Source organism: Seriola lalandi, unplaced genomic scaffold (assembly GCF_002814215.2).
Source record: "Seriola lalandi dorsalis isolate HSWRI2012SDOR001 ecotype SW California unplaced genomic scaffold, Sedor1 jcf7180002054561, whole genome shotgun sequence".
Taxonomy (NCBI): Eukaryota; Metazoa; Chordata; class Actinopteri; order Carangiformes; family Carangidae; genus Seriola; species Seriola lalandi.
This window is the reverse complement of record NW_019525114.1, coordinates 32,362-50,627: the sequence shown is the minus strand read 5'-3', so window position 1 is coordinate 50,627 and position 18,266 is coordinate 32,362. Positions and strand designations below refer to the sequence as shown.

Below are 18,266 nucleotides of genomic sequence, written 5' to 3'. Positions count from 1 at the left end.
GAGACAGTTTGTGCTCATTCTGTGATAATAGTTCTCAACTCTTAAGACTAATGTCTGTGGAGTAGGTCAAATATCTTCAGATGTCTCTTCCACAGATTAAAATGGTGATTTTTCTACATCTGAAAAACTTTGATGTGCAATATCTTTATTTGTGTTTTGAGTGAAAACTGAACCGTAAAAAATATAAGAGCACAGTAAGTGTTTGTGGTCACTGTGATCTCAGCAGGACAGATACATTTCCCATGATCCCCATCTGCTGTTTACTGTGTTAGGCGAAATGTGAGCTGAAAGAGGGAGGCACTCACACCTGTACCTGTCCTGACGGCTACGCTGGCGACGGAATCATCTGCTATGGATCATTACTGGATGTAAGTCTTCAGATCGGTTTAATATAGGAATGTCCTGATCAAGTTTTTTTGTTCCTGTTGCCAAAATTGACAAAATGTGATCGGCTGGAGAGAAGACGTCTCACTCTGTTGAAGTTGTTACAACTACAGAAACACCCACGGTTGTACATCAGTGTTACAGAGTGGAAAGTCTTTGTACACAAAAGATCTTTGCTTTACTAACTGTGTGTGTGTGTGTGTGTGTGTGTGTGTGTGTGTGTGTGTATTGTAGGAGCTGGACATGAACTCAAAGATGTTCAGTTTCTACCGACTGACTCAGGTTTGTACATTTAAACTTTGCTGGGAGACCAAACTCCAAAGTTCCTGCTGTGGGGATAAATAAATTTACTCATCGTCGAAACCATCCATTGCTCTGAAAAATGTGTGTGTGTGTGTGTGTGGTCAGAAGTACAATCATTTCCCTGAGGACCTGAGTGGGAACCTCACCATGTTGGTTCCGTCCAGAGAAGCTCTGAGGAACATGAGCGTGGATCTGGACTTGTTCTGGACCAGCCGACACCGCCTGCCTCACTTCCTGCGGTCAGTCACCTCACACACTGATCAAACATGTATAAAACACACACACACACACACACACACACACACACGCCCAGTTTACAGGTCAGAATCTGTAACTCCTCTTGTTCTCTGTCTTGTTCTACTGTCACATGAGATGATGGATGAGTTTCAGTTTCCTCTCCGTGTGTCTGATACAGGGAGGCGTTCAGAATGTGTTTATCCTAGTTTAGCAAAAAGACTGAAAGTAAAGAAACTGCTATTCGAGCTGTCAGTCGTCTCATCTAATTTACTAACAAAGATTTCCCAAAAAGCCTGTCTGTTGTTTTACTTTATCAGCTAAAATAAGTTCAGTGTAGAAAACTGATCTTTTGCTTCATCATCTCAGACAGACACACCTGTGTCATTGAGCTCACAGAGGTCTGAACTTACCTGTCTGGTAGCAGGTGTTTTCAAGGTTTTCCTCCAGGCCAACATGAACTCGATGAGACAGAGTTTTCATAACAGAATAATCCATTAAACACCATGCCCGGAGGCTGCTACAAAGATATGAGATACTCCCATAGTTTAAATACTTATGAAGTGATGAAAGTCCTCCTTGGTCTTTGAGTCATGCGAGCAGTAAGATGCATCTTTTAAAGATTATTGAGTAACTTTTTTTACTGTTTAACATTGGACTTGATGGATTGCAGATCCTTCAGGCTTGAAATGGCATCCACGATCTCCCAGGAGCACGTTGTGAGTCTGTGTCCGGTGAAATGAGTTGTAACCATTTCCTTTTGCTCCTCCTGGATGCAGGGCCCACATCCTGCCGGGGATGTACTCCATAGAAGATCTGGACAGACTGGTGGGAAGCAGGCTGCCCACCCTCAACCCTCCCACCTCCTGGGAGATCAACAACAGCAGCGGGGTAAGTATGGGGTAATTGTGACTGACCAACTGACTACACATGCAGGTGGATTTACTAACACTCATGCAGTTAGTGAGGAAGGATTGAAGTTGCACTGCAGCTCTGTGGTTTGTGACTGGTAATCGGGTTACAATCAGCTTTCTCCAGTTGATTTTTTTAGCGTCATGTAAACGAGAAATGTTGTTTCCATAATCTGTACAGGGGATTAGAGAAACGTGATTATCCCGGCCAGATTTTTCCCCTGCAGAAATAAGTTTCTTTCGGCAAGTACAATACATAGTTTGTCTCAGTAGGAGTTGAACTGCAGCCTCAGTAATGTTATAAAATCTTGTTATTTCATTATTGAACACGTCTATGCAGCATCACATTATTATCTGACCTCGGCGATCTCAGGAGAATCTCACCTCTCTACTGACCCCTGCTTCACTTATAGAGACTGGAGGGTTCAGCCCCAGGTGCAGAGGAAGTGTACACAAAGTGCTGTCTCAGCTAATCAGGCGCTAATTACACACAATTTGCGAGTGTCTGGTCCATGCTCTGTCAAGACTATCGCACATTATCACACCTGACATATCTGAAGCCCTAGTTCAGAGTTACACACACACACACACACATATATTGTATATTTGACTATTATTATTTTGTTCCAGGTGGTCCACGTTGGAAATGCCTCCATACTCGAACACAACATACCTGCAATCAACGGCTACATTCACATCATAGACCGGGTGAGAGTCGGCTTCTTAACAGCCACGAGGCTGAGAAATGAATACCCTGGTGATTTCTTAGAGTTTTACCAGTTGTGTAGCTGGTTGGTCCTGATTTATTGTCTATTTATTTGGGTGTTGTCAGGTTCTGGCCCCTTCTCGCTCAGATCTCCCCCCCGAGCCTCCCAAGCTGATGGCATTCCTGAACTCCTCCTCCGACTTCACTCTCTTCAGACAGTACGCTCTGGTAAGATTGTCCGTCTGTCTGACTGTTTATCCATCCTTCTGTCTGTCTGATCAAAACCTTGTTTGTTTGTTTTTTAAGTTAAGTGTACGTGTGTGTGTTTTCTCACAGATGTACAACCTGTCACAGGACTTGAGTATGTTTGAATTCACCCTCCTGCTGCCGACAGACGACGCCATCAGGCAGCACCTCAGCAGGACGAACTCCTCCCTCCTGGTAGGTCCAGATGATATGAGCCAGTGCACAAGCTGATGCTGGCCTGGGTTACTCCAGCAGTGTTTGTTTACAATACACACTGAAGGAATGCTTGACTGTACTGGGCTGGATATTCTCCTTTTTCATGTTATGCAGATGCAACAAGCAATCTAACCAAACATTCCCAACCATCATCTTGTCTTTGAACTCAGCATTTTCAGAGTTAAGGGCAGTATACGTGTCCTTGCCTTTAAGCATTTAGCAAAATTATTTTTGTTGCTAGCAGCAGCTAACATTAGTCATGTGAATCAAAGAAATATGTTGATTTAAAAGTTGTTATTTCCGTTAGTTCACGTACAACAACCTGTACAGCTGCAAATATCTCATTCAGAAATCTTTCGGGCTCCAGCACATGAAGTCGACTTCCTCATCCTTAATTCTACCTAAACAGCTCTGATTGGTCAGTGGTCAACTGGACAAACAGCTGCTAATCAGTGCAACCAACAACATTGGAATTGCCAAACAAATCATTAAACCATAATGGTTTATTAACCCCCTTCACCTGCCTGCATCTTGTTTATTCACCTCTGCGTCTATCCGTCCAGGACTCTGATGTGTTCAAGTACCATGTGATTCTCAATGAGCTGCTCTTTCCTGACCACCTGTCCGATGGCATGTTGAAAAGCACTCTGCTGGGCAGCGACCATCAGGTCCATTTCCACTTTAACGACAACAACCAGGTAACAACAACCAACACGAGCTTCACAAGCTTTCTCACACCAGAACATTGAACAGTCTGTTAGTTCAGGGACTACACTGCTGCTTTTGCATTCCTGTCAGTTCTTAGACTGATTTTCCTCCTTCCAGGCAGCCATGTTTCCATGTTTCCTGTTTCCAGGTTCCAGTTCATTTCTATGAAAATCAACCTGCAGAGAGGTGGATGAACGAATGAATGAATGAATAGTTTTGAATAGTTTGTGTCTGGCCATTTGCATTACCCATTCCTCATGGAAATTTTCAGACACATTAATAAGAAACAAAAAATATGTACATAAACCCACCAGCGTCTAACAGCACAATATACTGACCTCATACAAACACAAATAGCCTACACAAAATGTCCCAGAACATAAACAACAGTGGAAATCAAATAGAAATATACACACAGCCTCAAAGGTATAAACATAATATATATAAATTTAAGCAAACATAACAAAGAAAATCAACGTCTGCATCCATTTGTGTCGGTTTATACCATGTATATGTCTGATTCAGTTCACAAACAGTCTGTAATCCATATAAAATGAGTTATTTCTGTCCTCCAAATCCATGCTTTAGAAACATATTCAGAAAACACATCCTCTATTCTAATCAAATCTAAACCTGGAACAGAAACGTTTATAAATGTTTGTCATGAAATGATCCATCCATTCAGTTTTGTCAAAGTTGTAGTTACATTTTCTAATATTGGTGTTGTGTTCAAGCGCATTCTGATTTATGAGGTCTACTGAACAAGGACAAGTAAATTTACATTACTCTTCTTACTATCTGCTCATTGTTTATCTTCTAAGTTTGATTTCATGGCAACAGAGATTGTCAGTGAAATGCATTTCAGCAGCTGTAAGTTCTAGGATGAGCTCTCCACTGTGGAGAGTTTTGAAAACAGTTCCTGCTCACAGCTGCATTATCAGGTGGTGATGCTGAAACTCTGACAGAAAATTAAAGCTTCCTAAATGTTGACTGTGATGGATTATCTCTCTGCCGCAAGATTAAAGTCTATGCAAATTGATTTTTCATAGAAATGAACAGAGATCAGTGGCTGCCTGGAGAGAGGGAAATCAATCTAAAAACTGAATAATTTAGAAGATGATCAGTATGTTTGTGAAACATGCAAATACTCCAGTATGGTCTTTTAATAATGTGTATATGTAAATCGTTACCAGCCGGGTGGAGTGAAAAGTCTGATTTGTTTCTCGTCCTCCAGACACTTGTGAACGACGTTCCTCTTGACGGCAGTTTTATTGAGACGCAAAATGGTGTCATCATAGTCCTCACTCAGGTCCTCAAAGTCCGCCGCAACAGATGCAGCAAACAGGTCACCCTGCAGGTCAACGTAAGGAGAGAGGGAGGGAGGGAGGGAGGGAGGGATGGAAAGAAGAATAGACTGATGCATGAGTGGACTGATGAACGGATGGATGGACAAACAGATCAATGAATGGATGGATGGATGATCCTGTTGTTTCGTGTAATGTGTGTGCTGCAGTGCAACGTGTATCAGTGCTGGGTAAAGTGGAATATAGATCACAGGATGTGGTGATTAATTAATGCACTCTCAGCCTGTCACATCGATTAAGCATAGCCTTAGTTCAGGCTTGTATTGGCTGATTGGCTCCATTCATTTGCAGTATGCTTTACAATGACTGATTGGTGATTCAGTTGTACATCGTGGACATTATAACCTGACACTTCCTCACTATTATTCTGTCGATCATGCTCAAGCCAGCTCCTCCCATGTGGCATGTGATGCTGTTAATTTAAATGAAATTCATTTATGGGGGATTGGCTCTCTCAGCAGAATCCACATCACTAGTTGGATTCATTGGGAGTTCTCTCAAACTAAAGGGTCTTTTCTGCCCAATCTAGCTTTACAACCGTTCGACAAAAATGGTCACTTCTTTGACGTAAGTGTCTCCGACTGGACTGATTTCATTGCTCTGAAACAGCTACGCCAATCACAGTGAGGTATGGAGGTATGATAACTTGGCCTGAAAAGTAAAAACACCACTATCTTCAGGCAGTCATGCAGAGCATCAGTGACGATATAAATAATTTAGAATAAATTCTAACAGGAGGTGGTGAAGCTGTTCATACGATTATATCAATGAGATGCTTCTTCATTTTTCATTTTACTGTATTTCATCTCCCTTAAATTGTCAATAATTGATGTGACAGCAGCATTTGCACCACAATGCATTTGGAGATAAAAAAAAATTGGAAAGGAAAGATTGATGCACAGGATCAATGAGTCCCAGTGATCTGATGTTTACCAAATAAACAGAACTTATAGCCAATCAGTCTGATGTTTGTAGGTGTGTACGTTTATTTTGTTGTAGCCTGGTGTCATTTGCATCTGTTTTACAAGGTAAACACAGTGAACAACCGTGTGTAATGTCCCTGCAGTCTGACACTTCTCCAATCGAAGGCTGCAGGTGTGTGTGCAGGTTCACATATTGATCCTGCTGTCATCAGATGGCTGCAGGGATTTCATGAGCAGAAGAAGGATTTCAAACAGTATAAAACAGTTGTGGATAATAGATACTGTAAGAATCAACCTTGTTAAATTATAAATCAATGCAGACTTCTCCATTGACATTCCTGCTGTAACCACATTAGACTTAATTTGTTGCTTTGGCAGAGTTTAGCTGAAACACTTTTTAATCATTATTCTGTTATTGTTGCACATTTGCTCCAAGCATGTAATTAAACCTTGTGGACAAAATCACCAGATTGGCAGTGGAGTGACTTTGCAACAGAAGCCGACATAGTTATGATCCATTAGACCCATTTCCCACCAAAATACCAGCTGTCGGGAAGCTGGTTGTTGTGAAGCCACAAAGATAGGGACCTAGAATATTTGTAGTTTGCAAATACATCAATATGGACATGTATGGATGGATGGATGGATGGATGGATGGATGGATGGATGGATGGATGGGAGTTTCTTCCTGTTATTCCAACCCCTCTGTCGTCCTCTCTGCAGGGAAGGTGTTCAGACTGTGATGGGCCACCTCGATGCCTCCTCAACTACAAACCAGTAAGAAAGCTGTTGGTATACAGGCGGTGGACTCAATAACATGGACACACGTTTAGCATAATAATCCAAAAACACGATCCTCAGAGTTAAATAAACTACAAAATTGTGACATTCACAAAGTGAAGATCAAGAGGAGTGTTCATGTTATTTGCACCACACACTGTGGAAAGAAATCTGTTGTGAATTGTGTGTTTACTTTTTAATATTCAAGTTGGCAACATAAAGTCAGAGCTGTATCTACTTGCAATTTTTCAGCCATCCGTCACCTCTGTAGTTGCCTTTGTTCTTAGATTTCTACTGTGTCTCAAATGTGTTCTACTGCAGATCAGACCACAGTTTCCAACCAACATGAGGTCCAACTGTAGATACAGGAAGCGGGTTGGATCTCGGAGGAAGTCAGTGCAAGGCTGCATCATCAAATGTCTCCGGGTTACCATGGTCTGCTGATATTACTTCTACTGGTTCTGCCATTATAACTACTACCACTTCTGTTCAGTGCTGTAGATTAGGTTGGGTATTGAGAACTGGCTCATTTTCAGACTTAGTCACTGTTTTTTGTCATGAGTTGACTCTCAAGTAGCAGAATACTCAGAAGACATAATAAGCATTTACATAATAGACACCCAAGTCTGAATGACAAAAAGCCTTCACTTTGAGCGGATGAAGTCAGCCATGTTACAGATTCCAGGTTTGAGAAAGGCTTAATAATGACAATAATAATACTGACGGTCTGTCCTGCAGGATCACTCATGTTGCCCTGGTTACTTCGGCCACGAGTGCTTCAAATGCCCTGGGGAAGTCGGCAGCTGGTGCTCCAATCACGGGGAGTGTCAAGACGGTAACCATGGCGACGGGGAGTGCCGTTGCTACGAGGGTTTTCATGGCACTGCGTGTGAGGACTGTGAGCCGGGACGATACGGTGTCAACTGCTCCTCCAGTGAGAACACTCATCCTGACAGAAACACTCCTGAGCACACAGTGTTTTTTAATCTTTGTTAAGACAATAAGGTGTTCAGATTTTACCCCCCTGTACACGAATGGTCGCTCATTTATCTTGGAATATGGACAGAAAACCTTGGAAACATGTTTCTGTTTCTCAGAAAGATAGTGGATACTAAAGCTGGTTATATGAACTCATAAAAAATGTAGTAAGACTAAAAGTAAATGAGTTGCAGCAGAAAAAATGTTGATGCCAACAAACCTGACAAACACACGCTCTGAAGAAAGCTAAGATGCTAACAAACCTGCAACAAAAACAGCAAGACTAACAAATCAACAAAGGTAACACCATTGCAAAGACAAAACTCTTACGAGGCTAACAAACAGGCAGACTTAATAAAATCACGATGCTAACAAGCCTATGATGCTAACCTGCTCGCAAGGCAAACAACTTACGAGGCTAACAACCCTGGCTAGGCTAACAAACCACAATGCTAACAAACAGGCTAAAAGTCCAACAATGCCCATGACACTAACAAACCCTTATGACTGTGTGTGTATGTGTGTGTGTGTGTGTGTGTGTGTGTGTGTGTGTGTGTGTGTGTTGCAGAGTGTGTTTGTGACCATGGGAAGTGTGAGGACGGTCTGGCAGGAAGCGGCAGGTGTGTGTGTTATAAAGGTTGGAAAGGAGTGTCCTGTTCTGTAGGTAAGACACACACACACACACACAAACTTAATTGTAAGATCACTCAGTATTTTCTCTTACCTGATATCTGTCACCTGAAATCTTTGTCTGTGTGTGTCTCAGAGATCAAGGATGACGCCTGTGGAGGTGTGTGTGATGAGAACGCCAAGTAAGTCCTGCTGTTGTTGTGCCTATAGCTGAGTTGTGTGTGTAACAGTGTGTTCACTATTTTGTAATCTTATTTAAATATCGAGTGAGAATTGTTAAACTATATATCAGAGGACTTGTATTGTCATGGCGTCACTAACTGAGATCATTGTGCATGAAACTAAATTCTCTGACATAAAGGATGAACTGAGTGCTGTGTTGTCAACCATACTGGCCACTTTATTAGGTACACCTGTACAATGCAATGCAACAGTTCAGCCTTAAATTCTACCTTTACAAAGCTTATAAATGTTTATTTTTTCGTTGACACTGTCATACGTGATAATTCTACTTCATTTTTATTATTCATGCTATAGTGGGTGGTGAGAAGAGAAGAATATATTTGGGAAAAACTTAGGAAACATAGGAAGTAGCTAATAACTGTTAAAAAGGTCTCTAATCATTGTATAACACCTGTCACACTCAAATGTGCATACATATGAGATATGCAAAGTGATTGCATCAATATGAGATCAAAAGTTTTAAAAAATCTCAACATTTCCAATTAATGAAGCAAAACTTAGTTGAACTGACTCAAACTAGTTTTATCATTTCCTGCTGTTACGTTGCGTTAGTTGCCACCCAGTGCGACGGTGTGTCTCAGCGATGTGTTGTTAATTGTCTTGGACAGTGATGGAGCTTTAAGGAACAGAGGGATAAGATGCATCAGGGCTCATGATATTTCAGTAGGATCAATGACAGGAAGGAGAATTCAGAATATCAACTTATTCTGTAACACAGTAAAATAGAATTGAATAGAATCTTTATTTTCATTGCAGAGTTACAATTTGGTAGAAAAATGAAATAGCAAAAATAGAGCCACAGTAAGATAAACAATCGCAGACAAGAGAAATCATCGGAAGCAGCTTCAGTATGTCGTCAATATTGAACAGTTTGTGCTCTGCTGTAGCTGTATAACAGGGCCGAAGGGAGCAGCTGCTGCTTGTGTGTGTGTGGCTGGATATGAAGGCAACGGAACCTACTGCAAAGGTAAAAACATACACACACGCACACACACACACACGCACGCACACGCACACGCACGCACACACACACACACACATAAAATCTGATTGTTTTCTCTCCGTCTCGCCCCATGTCTGTCAGAGCTGGATTTGTGCAGCAGGTCTAACGGTGGATGTTCAGAGTTTGCTGTCTGTATGAAGGTGTCGGCAGGAGAGAGGACCTGCACCTGCCAGGAGGGGTACACTGGAGACGGAGTCGTCTGCCTGGGTTCGTTGTCCTGACCCCTGGCCCCTGACCTCACACCCCTAACCTGAAACTCCTGAAATCTTACTAAAATATCAGGAATTTTGTTAATTCAAGCCCTTAAATGTTTCTAAATACTCCAGAGTCAGATGAGAAGATGGTTATCAGTTTCACCTTTGTGGGTCCAGAACAGAGATAGATCAAGGATGTGTTTACCTTAGCTTAGCTTAGCACAAAGACAGGAAGCAGGGGGAAACTGCTAGCCTAACTTTGCCAAAGGAAACACAAACATCATCCAACAACTCCAAAAGCTGCTTGATTTACAAGTTGTGAATGTCTTAAAAATGAATATCCAACCTGTTGTGTGTTCACAGAGATGGACGGCTGTTTGGTCAGAAATGGAGGCTGCCACCAGTCAGCAGACTGCATCAGAGCAGGCCCCAACATTGTAAGACAACACTGTCCTGCAGTAAAATCTGAGTTACTGGTGGCGCATAATGTTAGACATGACCCAACGCTCAGTCATTACGGTTTCATGGTTTCTTTAAAAATAAACTTCAGTCTATTCAGTTAATCTTGGTATTATTTTTTATAGATCTGGCCACCTTTCCTTTTGGTAATGAAGTTTATTTTACCAAGTCAAGTATGTCCACACTGAGCTGATTAAATATTATTAAATCTTTTCCTCTCAGTTTTAGCCCTCTGTCCAGACTAAAATGTTTTTTTCCCGTAAAAACCAAGATTTCCTGAACGGCCTCCAGAGCGCATAAATCTTACAAAGCTGGCTTGGTGTTTCAGTGTGTACAAGGAAAACAGAGCTTTTCCAAAATGATGATGTCAGCTGCCCATTGAGGGTTGGGGGCTGTATGGCAGTTAAGTCACTTTTCTCTGTGATCATTCATTTTAATGTCTGTATAGCCCAACACACAGCGCAGCTGTTGTCATTAACCAGTGTATATGTTATATTTATGATTTTGTCACATGACGTCACAATTATAAAAAAGGATTTTTATCACCACAGCGCAGCAGCTTGGGAACGCTGGTTAATACGTGATGTTTATGAGCCAAGTTTAAATCACTGTTTCATACTCATCACGCTGACAACAGGAACAGACAAATATGTAAATTAAAAACAACTATACTGTTAAAATGGCAGCATTTAAACACAGTCCAGGTGACAACAGAGAACGGGACACTGAATGGAGGTTAAATGAATGGAGTGGAATGTGTGGCAGGGAAATGAAGATAACTTTCTGTACCGCCCAACTTTCTCTGTGATCACACATTTAGATTTTTAAATGATGATAAATCAGCTATTATTTTGTCAGACGACGTCCCGAGCATGAAACAGGATTCAGCCGGGCTGTCGGTCCCACTCCTCACCAGGTGTTAATGTGCATGTCCGAAGCAGAGGAGATTAAGCTCCGAGTGACATGAGTGCAGGATTACCAACTGGGCGAAGTGGGTAACTGGTCCGAGCATGGCCAGTGACCTCTTGTTGCATCATGACCTGTAGGAAAGATGGTCAGAGCTCTGAAAACAGGATTTCGATCATGTCTTTAATGCTTTTCCCCCCAGAAACAACAGTTTAGCTCAGAAACGCTGCTTTGGTTTTGATTCACAGCTAAAGACCAGGAGTGAAGGAGAGATCTTTCCTTTATTTGCTGACTGACTGAACACACGGGGGGGGGGGGGGGGGGGGGCGACAGACAGATGGATAAAGTGATTGACTGTTTTAGTGACTGTTTTTTCTGTCTGCTTTGTTGTGTTTCCAGACATCATGCAGGTGTAAGCTGGGCTTCCAAGGATCAGGGAGGTTTTGTTATCCTGTCAACCCCTGCAGAAATGTAAGTCTGTTTATTCTCTCCTGCGACAAGACACTGACACTCAGTTTCTGAAAAAAAAAAACAAGAAAAACATGGGAGCAACTTGAATTTAACTTTTTTTTTCTTGTGTCAAATGATATATGCCATATTTGTGGCAAAATATCGAACATGTGTGGCGCTGTCTCTGGAGACGTTTTCCCCAGAGAATCTCTTCTGCTCTCGGCTCATTAAACTGTTTGCTGTGTTTTAAAGGGTTAAGGAGGATGACAGGAGCCGAGGTGATTGGCTGTTGCTGAAGCTCACTTCAACTTGTTGTTGTTGTTGTTGTTGTTGTTTGTGAGGGGGGTATATTTTGAGTTTGCCTGGTAGACTAGAACTGAGTCTGTGCTGAGACATATAGAGAAAGATTGATGACTCAAGTAATGACAAACATTATCAACGACTTTATCAAAAATGAAAATGGCTGCAGGGCTGGTAATGCCTGTATCATCAATTAAAGATATGTGTCTGTGTCTGTCTGTGAGCAGAATAATGGCGGCTGCAGTAAGTATGCTCGCTGTGAATATATGGGTCAGGGTCAGAGGAACTGCTCCTGCTTCAGAGGCCAAATCGGCGATGGCTTTGAGTGTCGGGGAAACACCAACAATGTGAGTCACTTGCCCTTTGACCTCCCACTTACCTCTGACCTCGCAATGCCACGCCTCCCCCCTTCACAAGACGTTGTGTTGTCTATGTGTCTGTCTTACAGGAGCTGTTCCGACAGACAGAGAATGCCTTCTTCCATCAAATGCTCTCAGTGAGTCGCTGTCGGTTCCATTAAAATCCACTCAGTTTTTAATTTGATGCTACTTAGTAAAAAAATATGGATGGTTTGTTTAAAATTAAAGCGTGACCCCACACAGGACTACAATATATAACAGCTGGCCAATCAGAGCTCCTGCTGCTCTGTGGGTTGGACTGCTCACACATGATTAAAGTTAAAACATGTGTCTCCTAACCATAATAATTCAATAGCCAGCCCAGCAAGAAGTTAGTCTCTCACCAAGATCAAGTATTTCCTCAAGACGAACGAACGAATTCCATCGTGCTACTTTCTGGTGTGACTGGGCCATTGGACCCGTCTGTGAGCTCAGCACTTTGTGGCAGATTTATACGCTGCTATGTGAATTGAACAATGGAGTGATGTAGGGAGCACCAAGGTTTCAGTGTGAGTCATGCTAACTTTGCACTCACAATCTGGGTTCCTCAGATGCAGAGGAAACACAAACAGGAAAGCACAAAAGTTCCTAGATTAGTTCCTATTATTAGTTTCTCTTGTTGTAGTTCTTGGAACTTAAGTTGAACTTGTTTTGTGATACATACACCAGATCCATCATCACATAAATTGACTTTGTTTTCTTTGTTTCTCAGCTATCAGAAATTCGTAATCTTTATGGTGATGGACCTTATACTGTCTTTGTCCCTGTGGCGGAAACCAACAACCAATCCACTGTCAGTACAGTATCTGCTTTTTGTACATTATCTAATGCAACAACAATATTACCAATTTTTTTTTGAGCCATGTTTATCTCTAGAAATACTATATGACCATTTACAAACAGAATCACAATAATATAATATTAATATTAATAATAATAATCTTGTATGTGAGTCATAAAGCTGCCTTCTGTGTACATTATTGACTTGTGTGTGTGTGTGTGTGTGTGTGTGTGTGTGTGTGTGTAGATCCTGGAATGGAGAGATGCCGGTCGTCTCGATGAGCTGGTTCGTTACCACGTCGTTTCCTGTGAGACTTTGACCTTGAGTGACCTCAAAACCACTGAGCGCGCTGTCTCACTGTCAGGAAACATGCTGCACTTCAGCCTGCAGCAGGTAAACACGCGCACACACTTGTCATGATGTTGGCTTTTCAAAGACAAACAGGTGTTGGACTGAATAAATCGTTCATCAACTCAATGTAGCAAAAGTAAATACACGTCTTTAAATAATGTTTTAGTGTGAATGAAATTTAATCTTTTACTGTCACTGACTCGCTCTCTGGAGTCTTAAAGGGAGCCTCTGAATTTAGTTCAATTTTATTTGTACATACATTATCTCAAGGCACTTTACAGAGTAAGATGAAGACCTTCCGATATTATATGGGAAGTTGGGGGGAGATATGATCTCTTTTCCTTGTTCCTCGTTCAGCTGGAGGCTTTTCACTGAGTTACTGGGACATCCTGATAGAAAAGAATTACCAATTAGTTGTTAAAGGACCCTCATTGTAATCATAACTGTAAAGGGATAACGTCTGTCACAGGTAATTTAATTTAATTCATATCTTATCTTGTACTTCTCCAATGCATAAAAACTTCTGTTATGAAACCAGTATTAAAAAATAATAACTTTGACCCAAATATTCTGTCAACCTCAGGCCAATCTGGAACCTCACCTTCTAATAATGATAATAACATATATGACGAATACCAGTCTGGATTTTTACACCTCTCATAGCACAGAAACTACTCAAGTAAAAGTTGTTAATGACCCGAGGATCAACAAATACAACAAAAAAGATCTCAGTTCTTGTGCTTTTTGACCCAAGTTCAGCATTTCGAGCGAACACGATGTACAATGTGAGGACTCTGTCTGTCTCCGCCTGCAGGGTTCAGTCTGGATCAACAACAGATCGAGGATCGTGAAAAGTGATTACACCACAACGAACGGAGTCATTCACCATATCGACACGTTGCTGACGCCTTACAGGCTGCAGGACAAACCAAGCCTCGAGACTAAGATGGTGCGTGGAGTTTGATTGGGGTGGGAAAATGATTGATGCTATCGATCAGATTCAACAGGCAGTGTGAGCTCTCTCTCGCCCTCTCTCTCTCTCTCTCCCTCTGTGTAGATGAACTTCACCTCAGCAGCTACGTTTTATGGCTACAGTCGCTTCTACAATCTCGTGGAGGTAAAGAAATGTGAAGTGAAATAAATGTTGTGGTGCATTGTGTTATTGTGCTATTGAACTCTGTTATCAGCAGTGGTGGAAAAGGTAGTTAGCAATACTACAACAATTTAGCTACAATTTAAAGTCATTAAAGTTTTACTTCAGCAAAATGAACTTAAAGTCAAAAGGTTGAGAGTCACAGTGGGAGGACAGGTGTCGAAGGGCGTGCAGTTGTAGTTTGCAACATGTTACAGACAAATTCACAGTAAAAGTTGCATTTTATTGATCATTTCACTCTGGTAAAATAAATCGCAGAGCAAAACGAAAGAGGCAAAACTCTAACAAATATGAAAGATGTTTTGTGAGTTGAATATCTCTCTATGTCTGTTATACCAATTGTGGTCAACCAAGTCCTGCTGTCTCTAAGAGCTTTACAACAGCAGCGAAATGTCTTGAAGAACCTCAAACAACTCCAGCTGAGTTATATAACCTGACCTACTGTAGAAACTGTCGCTGCATTTTTCATCACTGACTGACTTTGTGGCTTCCTCTTGTTCAACGTGAGATTTGTTTGCAAGGTGTGAGAGCGTGAGACAGAAACTTGAAACACAGGTCTCTCACACCAGATATGTGAACGGGCAACTGATTTATTTTCATTATTGATTAATCTGGTGATTATTTTCTTGATTAATCTAATATTATTTTGGTCTGTAACGTAATGAAAAGATTCCCAGAGCCCAAGGCGACGTCTTTAAATGTCTTGTTTTGTCCAACTAACAGTCCAAACCTCCAAAACATTGAGTTTTACAATTACAACACATTAGCAGCAAATTCTCAAACTGGAGATGATGGAACTGGCTCTCTGGCGTTTCTGCTTGAAGAATTATTCAAACAATTAATGCAGATTCACTGACCAATCTTTCCAGCCCTATTGGCAACTCTGCAGTTGAGGTTGCTGGGTATGTCATTAGTTTTCCAGATATTCACCATGAACTCAATGTTGACCTCATGATGGCACTAGAGGAAAAGTCAGAGTCATCCTGAGTCATCCTGAGGTGAACATGAATAACAGATTTCATGGCAATGCATTCAGTATTTGTTGCAAAGCCCTGCTGCTAGATTGGCTAACAATATTTTGAGATAGAGAGAAGTTGTATTTTTTTTCCATTCACTTTATATAAATAGATATAAGATCAGACTCTCAATATAAAAGGAGTTGGCAAAAAAGCAGTGACTACATATTATACTGGTAGTGAAAGTTTTGCTTGTAATCTGTACTATGAACACTTTGTGCAGGATGCAGGGTTACTCCCTGTGCTCCAGGAGTTGATCCACCAGCCGTATACCATGTTCTGGCCCACAGACCAGGCCTTCAACTCCCTGCCGGCTGAACGACGGCGCTGGCTCTCCAGCCCCGACCACCAAGAAGAACTGGTTGCTACTTTGAAGGCCCACATCATACGCAGCTATAGGGTAGGAAAAGGAGAAGTCCCTGAAAGATGAAGAGTTCAGCCCCAAAGGAAAAAATTATTAAGAAAAGCTTTTGTGTAATGCAGCAACTAACAATTATCTTCATTTATTATTCTTAATCACTGTGTCTATAAAATGCTTGGCCACACTTTTGCACATTTACTGCTTAAGCTCATGACATAAAGTAAGAGTTCCTCACATTTGAAGGCTCATCTTTCATGTCTGTTTGCTGCAGGAGTTGTACTTACTTTTTTTTCGCTTCAGAAATCAACAAAATATGGAACGTGAACACATCAACCTGATTGTGTGTGTGTGTGTGTGTGTGTGTGTGTGTGTGTGTGTGTGTGTAGGTGATGGGTATCAGTCATCCGGATAAATACTCGTCATTCCGCACCATGCATGGATCCACCATCAAGTACATGTGTGACAAGACCCTGGTGGTGAGACAGTAGTACACACTGACACAAACCAAACAGGTAGCCATGGTCTCTGGCAGCACCTGGCAGCTGCGTTTCATGTTACCATGGTAACGTTGGAGAGTACACAGTTTCATATTTACAGTGATGACATCCTGGATTCCAACCCTGGCGATCAGTTTGGTTCATGAGGTCCAGACCAACGGAGAAAATGATCCATTGTTGTCTTTTAGTTCTGATCTGTTTCATGCTTACACTGGCTTTTTACAAAATTACCAAGCCAAGTTTTTGATTGGTGCTTCATCAGAGCTACACGGCCTAGAACATGGCCATCACCCCACAAAAAGTAATTGATCATGAGCATTATTAATTGAGACTGAAACTGGACCTGGTGACAAACGAGCAGAAACAGAGACAAAACGAGACATTTTGTTCAGTATTATTATTATTATTATGACATGTTTTCTCATTATTACCAGAATAACTTTATCTTGTTAACAACCTATCATGCTATAATGAGAAAATTTAGTTTGAATGAGATATGTTGATTTTCGTGAAATAACGAGGAAGTTTTGTGAAATTTCAAAATAAACTGATTATGTTGCCATTGTCAAGGTTGATGGTAAAAGCAGAATAATCTGGTGTCTAGTAAAGAGAAATGTGGAAATAATAAAAGTTCCTCATTATAACGAAAAAATTGTCAAATAATGTTTTCGACATGGTGGCAGCAGTACACTGCCATACTGTTTAAATGTCATATCCACCATCATACAATCCTGTAGTTGCTCTGTTTTGTTTTCACATCACAATTCAGCTGCATCAGAGTACGTCCGGACCTGCCTTTTCTGGTAGCCTGATTCTTTCTTTAAACAATGGTTGATTTTATTCTGTGTGTGTGTGTGTGTTTTCAGGGGGCTGTATTGATTAATGATAACGCAGCCAGGGTTGTGGAGCGCTACCTGAACTTCAAAGAGGGCATGGCCTATGGCATCGACCAGTTACTGGAGCCACCGGGCCTCGGAGCGCACTGTGACAGCCTCGAGAACAAAACTGTTAACGTTAGTTGTGTTAATACTATTACACTTAAAACTGCAACTGCTTTAATACTCGCAGTACAAATGTTAATACTTTTATTTGTTGTTACAGAATTTTTACTTCTCATTTACCAGGATTGTCTTTTGAGATCAGGCACAATTATTTATCTTAAGACACAGTCCAATGTAACATGACAGTGTGAGCTGACAATAAGTACAAACACAATTCATAGATAGCTACAAAATACGAACAATACTCAACAAAATCGACTAATTGCAATGGAATCGCTGCGGTCAGTGGATCACAGGTGAAGTAAATCCATGTAAATCTTCCCACTCAGTTTATTTTTGAGGAACTTCATCATGCACATTTATGGCAATGGTGAGCTGTCTCATCAATGCTGACCTCTGAGGGAGAGAAGAGGAAGCTATCGTGGCTTGTATTTAAGCTCTTCTGTTCAAGTATAAAGTGATTCCCGAAAGAGGAATGGTTTGCAGTCAACTAAGAGACGGGAATCGACGGTACATATACGCTACGGCTCAAGAGTTTGCAGTCACTTACAAATGTCCTCAGAAATGTTGAAAATGACAATCAATGATTAATGGAATCATTAATCATAAATCATCCGAATCAACAGAGGCCCATTTTCAGCAAACATCACTTCTGTCTTCCAGTGGCACTTTGTGTTACCTAATGTTAAGAGGCTAATTGATCATTAGGGAAAAAAAACCCTTGTGCAATTAGCACAGCTGAAAACTGTTGTGCTGATTAAAGAAGCAAT

General features: G+C 41.2%; 1 protein-coding gene across 1 annotated transcript in view; it reads left to right on the top strand.

Annotated features, from left to right (window-relative positions):
* stab1 (stabilin 1) overlaps positions 1–18,266 on the top strand; it is a 68,352-nt gene that overhangs the window by 27,471 nt on the left and 22,615 nt on the right. The window contains exons 27-53 of the mRNA XM_023416129.2: positions 273–368; positions 619–666; positions 793–926; positions 1,701–1,812; positions 2,463–2,540; positions 2,665–2,766; positions 2,875–2,979; positions 3,564–3,698; positions 4,943–5,071; positions 6,719–6,772; positions 7,097–7,210; positions 7,514–7,709; positions 8,322–8,417; positions 8,520–8,565; positions 9,514–9,593; positions 9,711–9,836; positions 10,187–10,260; positions 11,588–11,659; positions 12,166–12,285; positions 12,387–12,434; positions 13,049–13,129; positions 13,364–13,510; positions 14,283–14,417; positions 14,526–14,585; positions 15,861–16,037; positions 16,385–16,474; positions 17,362–17,508. Coding sequence (XP_023271897.1) covers positions 273–368; positions 619–666; positions 793–926; positions 1,701–1,812; positions 2,463–2,540; positions 2,665–2,766; positions 2,875–2,979; positions 3,564–3,698; positions 4,943–5,071; positions 6,719–6,772; positions 7,097–7,210; positions 7,514–7,709; positions 8,322–8,417; positions 8,520–8,565; positions 9,514–9,593; positions 9,711–9,836; positions 10,187–10,260; positions 11,588–11,659; positions 12,166–12,285; positions 12,387–12,434; positions 13,049–13,129; positions 13,364–13,510; positions 14,283–14,417; positions 14,526–14,585; positions 15,861–16,037; positions 16,385–16,474; positions 17,362–17,508 — 2,802 coding nt within the window. The remainder of the gene's footprint in view (positions 1–272; positions 369–618; positions 667–792; positions 927–1,700; positions 1,813–2,462; positions 2,541–2,664; positions 2,767–2,874; positions 2,980–3,563; positions 3,699–4,942; positions 5,072–6,718; positions 6,773–7,096; positions 7,211–7,513; positions 7,710–8,321; positions 8,418–8,519; positions 8,566–9,513; positions 9,594–9,710; positions 9,837–10,186; positions 10,261–11,587; positions 11,660–12,165; positions 12,286–12,386; positions 12,435–13,048; positions 13,130–13,363; positions 13,511–14,282; positions 14,418–14,525; positions 14,586–15,860; positions 16,038–16,384; positions 16,475–17,361; positions 17,509–18,266) is intronic.